The 6,750-nt window shown below is 48.0% G+C and overlaps 1 protein-coding gene across 1 annotated transcript; it reads right to left on the bottom strand.

The window, feature by feature from the left end:
• Nucleotides 1-316: 316 nt before the first annotated feature.
• On the bottom strand, nt 317-4,549 carry LOC121203758 (uncharacterized). The gene is made up of 4 exons (XM_041074209.1): nt 4,073-4,549; nt 2,472-3,973; nt 949-1,088; nt 317-717 (listed from the first exon to the last, which is right to left on the bottom strand). Exons 1-4 carry the CDS (start codon nt 4,547-4,549, stop codon nt 317-319), a joined length of 2,520 nt encoding a protein of 839 aa, XP_040930143.1.
• Nucleotides 4,550-6,750: the final 2,201 nt, after the last annotated feature.

The raw sequence follows: 6,750 nt of genomic DNA on the forward strand, positions 1-6,750 counted from the left end.
CCCTCGAACACGATGGATCGCACCAGTTTGTCATGGTTGCGAGCACCGACGCGCAACCCATGACATTCTCCCCCACTTGTTCTAGCGACGCCCTCGTCGCATCCTCCTTATGGAACTGGTCAATCTTCCCTTGGAACTGCCACAATGCCTCAGCAAGTTCCCAACTTGCTTCGCTATCAGGAAGTCCCTTCCATCGAACTAAGTACTCATGCTGTGGTCGGTGGTACTTTCGTCTAATTACCCGATCTGCCTCAATGTTTTCTACTTCACGATCATACGAGACTTTTACCCCTATCGGTGCTCGTTCGGACTTACCTCAATTCGGATCTTCTTGATCCTCATGAAACGGCTTAAGCATGCTTACATGGAAGACTGGGTGTACTTTAAGTTTTGGTGGCAACTCCAGCTTGTAGACCACCTTGCCCACTCTCTTCACAACTTTAAATGGCCCTTCATACCTTCGCACAAGACCCTTGTGCAAACCAGTATATCGTAAAATCAAGTGTAGTTTAGCAAGGACTGAGTCACCCACTTGAAATTGTACATCCCTTCGGTTCTGATCAGCCCACTTCTTGCTACGCTTACTTGCCTTGTGTAAACAAGCTCTAACCAAGTCATTCTTCTCTTGCCAATCTTTTGCGAATCTATAGGCTGCCGGATTTGGTCTTGTGTAATGGGTAACAACAGCGTTGGGTGTGAGTGGCTGTTGACCCGTCACTATTTCAAATGGACTTTGATTCGTGGTCCCACTTTGTTGCATGTTATATGAAAATTGGGCCACATCCAGCAACTTTGGCCAATCCCTTTGTGTGGCACTCACATAGTGCCGAAGATACGTCTCCAACAGTGCATTTACTCGTTTAGTTTGCCCATCAGTTTGTGGATGCATGCTCGTGGAGAAGTTCAAATCTGAGCCCATTGACTTGAACAACTCCGTCCAGAACCGACCAGTAAATCGACCATCTCGATCGCTGATAATAGATAGTGGCACTCCCCAATATTTCACCACGTGTCTAAGGAATAACCGAGCTGCTTCCTCAGCAGGGCACTCTTTGGTCGCCGGAATAAAAGTCGCATACTTTGAAAACCTGTCCACCACAACAAGAATACTAGCAAACCCGTCAGACTTAGGCAAACCAATAATAAAATCCATGGATAAACTCTCCCATGGCCTTTCTCGGACTGGCAGGGGTTGAAGCAAGCCGGCTGGAGTCTTTAACTCAACCTTGTCTTGTTGGCACACTAGACAAGTTTTCACATAGGTTTCCACATCAGCACCCATGTGAGGCCAATAATAGCGATCCTCCAAAAGGGCCAAAGTGCGATGCATCCCTGGATGGCCTGCCTATTTCGAGTCATGACATTCCTTCATGACTTCCTTACGGAGTTTCCCATAATGGGGCACATAGAGGCGGTGTCCATGAGTGTATACTAGCTCCCCATCAAGCCAAAATCTTCTTGTTTTTCCCTCATTGGCAAGCTCAATCAAATTTTTGGCCGTAGGATCATGGGACAATCCCTCTCGAATGCGTTCCAACAAAGAGCCATCAGGTTGACTGATTGCTGCGAATTCCATCTTTCGACTAAGTGCATCAGCAACATTGTTGGCACTTCCTGGTTTATATTCCATTGTGAAATCAAACTCTGCTAGTAAAACCTGCCAACGAGCCTGCTTGGGAGACAACTTTTTCTGGGTTAGAAAGTAACTATTGGCAACATTATCGGTAAGGACCACGAACCTGGAACCCAATAAATAATGTCTCCATGTGCGCAAGCAGTGTACTACCGCAGTCATCTCTTTCTCTTGGACCGTATATCTACGTTCTGTCTCGTTAAGTTTTCGACTCTCAAAAGCAATTGGGTGTCCATCTTGCATCAGTACTCCCCCAATAGCATAATCTGATGCATCTGTACATACCTCGTAAGGCTTCGTAAAATCCGGCAAGACAAGTACGGGCTCCCTCGTCATTTCTTACTTCAATTGGTTGAAGGCCTTCTCACATTCTAGATTCCAATCCCATACCTTCCCCTTCTTCAACATGTCCGTCAAGGGAGTGGTAATTTTGGAGTAGCCTTCGACAAAGCGGCGATAGTAATTTGCCAATCCAAGGAATGATCTCAACTCTGTTACCTTGGTTGGAGGCTCCCACTCTGAAATGGCTCGAATCTTATTTTTATCCATTCGGATCTTACCGCCTCCCACAATGTGGCCTAAGAATGGCACCTCTTGTTGGGCAAATGAGCATTTCTCCTCCTTGACGAACAGCTCATTTTCCCTCAAAGTCTGGAACACCTCCCTCAAGTGTCTTACGTGCTCTTCAAGCGACTTGTTATAGACCACAATATCGTCAAGGTAAACAACCACAAAACGATCAAGAAAGGGTTGAAGTACCTTATTCATTAGGGTGCAGAATGTAGCTGGAGCATTCGTGAGTCCGAAAGGCATCACAAAGAACTCATACGAACCGTACCGTGTCACACAAGCTGTCTTTGGTTCGTCCCCCTCGACTATCCGAACTTGATGATACCCCGATCTTAAATCTAACTTGGTAAACCATCTTGCACTACCAAGCTGGTCGAACAAATTTGCGATAAGAGGAATAGGATACCTATTCTTCACGGTGATCTTGTTTAGAGCTCGATAATCGATGCACATTCTTAAGGACCCATCGTGTTTCTTTTGGAACAACACTGGCGCACCATATGGGGATTTAGATGGTCTAATGAATCCCGCATCCAAAAGTTCTTTCAATTGTTTCCGTAACTCTTCTAATTCTGGCGGAGACATACGATAGGGGGCCCTTGCTGGCGGCACCACATTGGATACTAACTTGATTTTGTGGTCCACCTCCCTCTTGGGTGGTAAACTTTTTGGCAACTGAGCAGGCATTACATCTCGAAATGATTGTAGCAATTGTCCCACTTTTTTCGGGGTCTCACTAACAAACTTAGCGGTCTCTTCGATCTTCAAGGTGGCTAAATATGAGACTTCATTTCTCCGTACACCTTTAGCAAATTGAATTGCTGATAGTGTTTTTCCCTCAAAGCTTCTCTTCCTTGTCACTTTCACCATGCATTGATGTTTCGCATCTGAAATCACCATGTAATTGCTCGAAGGGGCAATAAGAGCTTTAACCTGATCAAGGAAGCTTAGTCCCACCACAAAATCATAGTCATCAAGTGGTATTACCTTAATGGATACCTTCCCTGACCAATTGCCGAGCTGAAGATCCACTCCCTTTGCAACCCCCTTGATTGGAATACTTTTCGAGTTCACTGTTTTGATCCGACCCCCTTCATTATCTATCTTGAGGCCTAGTTTACAAGCAACCTCCTCAGACATGAATAAATCAGAAGCGCCTGTGTCGACGAGCGCATTCAATTTTCTGCCGGCCACAATGATGTCTACAAACATCAAACCATGGCTCATTCTATCTTCGACACCCCCTAGTATCGATCCAAGGTTGTTATCCTCCATATCGGACTCCCCCTTTGCTTCCATAGCCTTGAGAGCGGCCTTCTTTGGACAGTCCTTGATCATATGTGGACCCTCACAGTGGAAGCACCTTATAGGCCCACTCTTTCTCTTGTCCCAAGGTTTCTTACCATCGCCGTTCCTAGTGGGCCTTTCTTTATCTCCCCCACTATTACCCTTTAATCTGGGTTTAGAAGAATTGGAATTGTCTTTCCTCCCACCAAATTCAGCAAGTGATTCTGCTACTGACATAGCCTTGGTGAGCTTTTGAACTCCTCGGCGCTGCAACTCTTGCTTCGCCCACTGTTTTAATCCGTTCATAAAGGAAAAGAATGCCTCTTTCTCCCCCATATCTGAGATTTGGAGCATAAGCTTGCTAAACTCCTGTACATACTCCCTCACAGTGCCTTGTTGCGCAAGCCGACGCAACCTTGCCCGAGCCTCATCCTCGGCATACTCTGGGTAAAACTGTGCTTTGAACTCACATCGAAACTCCTCCTATGTTTCGATTTCAGACCCACCACGTCTCACATCAGTGGACCTACGACGCCACCACAACAAAGCAAAGTCAGATAAATACATCGCAGCAGTAGTTACCTTAGTGACATCCTCCGTGATGCCTTTGGCACAGAAGTATTGCTCGATTCCCCACAAAAAGTTGTCCACATCTCTTGCGGACCTTGTTCCCTTAAACTTTTTGGGCTTGGGAACATCAATATTGGGCTTGGGTGCGGCAGCCGCTAACCCACCATTGCCCAAGGCAACCTTGTAGATTGTGAGTTCACCCTTGAGCTCCGCAATCTCTCCCTTCAAGGCCACCACCATAGCCTCAATGGCATCATCTCTACCAGTCAACTGTTTCATATTATCCGTCACATACTCTTTAAGCTGCTCCTGCATGGACTGCAGTCCATCATGGAGCCTATCATCAACATCTTCAACCCTCTCCTTGATATCCCCCATTGAACTCTCGAGAGTGACGACGCGATCCTCTAAAGCTGACAATATGTCCCTTGAGCGACTGGCTTTCCTAGCCCTCCCACGGGTCTCCATTCCCTCAACTTCTTTTGACATCTTTCAACGGTGGCTTCGAACCTTAGCTCGGATACCAACTGTCACGGACTTAGAGTTTTCCCACGCGATCCGTGCGGCCTTAGGCAGTTTCTCTGCTCAAAACGCCTAAGTCAGCCTAACTTGTAACAAAAAAAGATTCAGCAGCAAAAACGCCCAAGTCAACTTCACTCGCAACAATAAAGGATTCAATAGAATTCCCTTAAGATTTTCACGAAGAACAACAGAAGAACGAAGTAAGAACGAGCCTTGAAAGATGAACAAAAGCAAGAACACTTGAGGGAAAAATTTGAGTGAATACTCTCAAAATTCTTATTAATAACTCAATGAATATACAATGAGCAAAGAGGTCTATTTATAGTTGAGCCTCACAGTATATCAATAGCTATAATTAAAAGCTGAACACAATTAGAACTCTAAGCTTACATAACCAGCTATATACAAATAGAACTCTAAGATTCCATAATTATATCTTCTAGAACACTTCCCATTTCTATCAGGCTCTTGAGATGGGCTTTTAATCTCTCCAATCACCGGGCCAGTTTGGTTGGGCCAGTTTGGTTGGGCTAAATGACCTCCCTCGAACACGATGGATCACACCAGTTTGTCATGGTTGCGAGCACCGACGCGCAACCCATGACACTAGGTTGCCGATGGCGTCCAAGGCTCTAGCACGTCCAAGCAGCAATGTGCCGATGCTCCTGCACCATCGACGTCCTAGGTTACCAAGGGTGCCTGATGCTCCGGCACGACCAAGGGCCCAAGGTGCCGGAGGATCTTGTTCCAAAAGGGGAGGGACCGGCATGATTCAAAAGGGGAGGGACCTGGGGGAGGGACCGGAATGACTTGTAGCTTCATTTTCGATATTCTGGGATGGCTCGCCGGAGCACCGCCGGGTACCTAACCGGCGATGGGGGGGCACCGACGTCTGGGCATGAAATGGGCATGGGCAGTGCCCTGGACAACCCCTGTTCGCCTCAATATCACCTCTCCCCTAAAGAGCTAAAAAAACTTGGTCAATGTGCTACCAGGCGACATTCATGTGTCTGAAACAGGGACACTTTATGGTGCCGACGCTTCTGCACCAACGGGGGCCCAAAATTAGCTTTGGTGCTCGACCCTCCCGCACATCCGATGCACCAAGGTGCCGATGCTGCCCGATGCTCCGACACATCAAAGGGGCCGGTGGTGCCCGATGGCCCCGCACCACGGGATGGCACACGCTGCCGATAGTGTACGAGGCTACCGCGGGGCCAAAGGTGCCGGGGGCTCTTGTTGCAAAAGGGGAGGGACAGAGACGATTCATTCATTGTTGGGTACCGGACATGCAACGGTATCCGAATCCTACCTTTGGGACGATTCATTCATTATTGGGTACCGAACATGTAACGGTATCTGAATTCTACCTTTTGGGATTGGGGATGGATCGTCGGAGCACCGCCGGGAACCTAACCGGTGGTGGGAGGGCACCGACGTCTGAGCATGCGATGGGCATGGGCAGTGCCCTGGATAACCCCTGGCTGCTCAATATCACTTCCCCCCTAAAGAGCTAAAGAAACTTGGTCAATGTGCTACCAGTCGACATTCATGTGTCTGAAAAAGGGACATGTTTCAGATGTCTGAAACAGGGACACTTTTTTCAGCCCAACGCTCCCGCAGATCCGAGGCACCAAGGTGCCGATGTTGCCCGATGACCCTCACCACGGGATGGCCTACGTTGCGGATGTTGCCCGAGGCTCCCGTACATGCCTGAAATGGGGGCAAGTTTTTTTTTACGCCACTTACACTTAGTATTTTTAATTGAAAATTTTTTCTGTTGGCCCAAAAGAAATACAAGAAGCCGAATGAAATATGGCATGATGGCACGATAGATAATTGAACAAGTGCCCGAGCCGCCAACAGTTGGGGGCTCGCACTCGCACCACCACGGCCCCCGTTGTGCGATGTTTCCCGAGGGGGCGGCACGACCAAGTGTTTAACTTAGAAATTTTTTCTGTTGGCCCAACACAAATACAAGAAGTATGGCATGGCATGGCATGGCATGGCATGGCACGGCACGGCACGGCAGAAAATTGAACAAGTGCCCGGGCCGCCAACACTTGGGAGCTCGCACCCGCACCACCACGGCCCTCGTTGTGCCATGTTTCCCGGGGGGCGGCGCGGTCAAGTCTTTAACTAACTCCTTACACTAAGTCCCCCACTTG

Source organism: Gossypium hirsutum, chromosome A07 (assembly GCF_007990345.1).
Source record: "Gossypium hirsutum isolate 1008001.06 chromosome A07, Gossypium_hirsutum_v2.1, whole genome shotgun sequence".
NCBI lineage: Eukaryota > Viridiplantae > Streptophyta > Magnoliopsida > Malvales > Malvaceae > Gossypium > Gossypium hirsutum.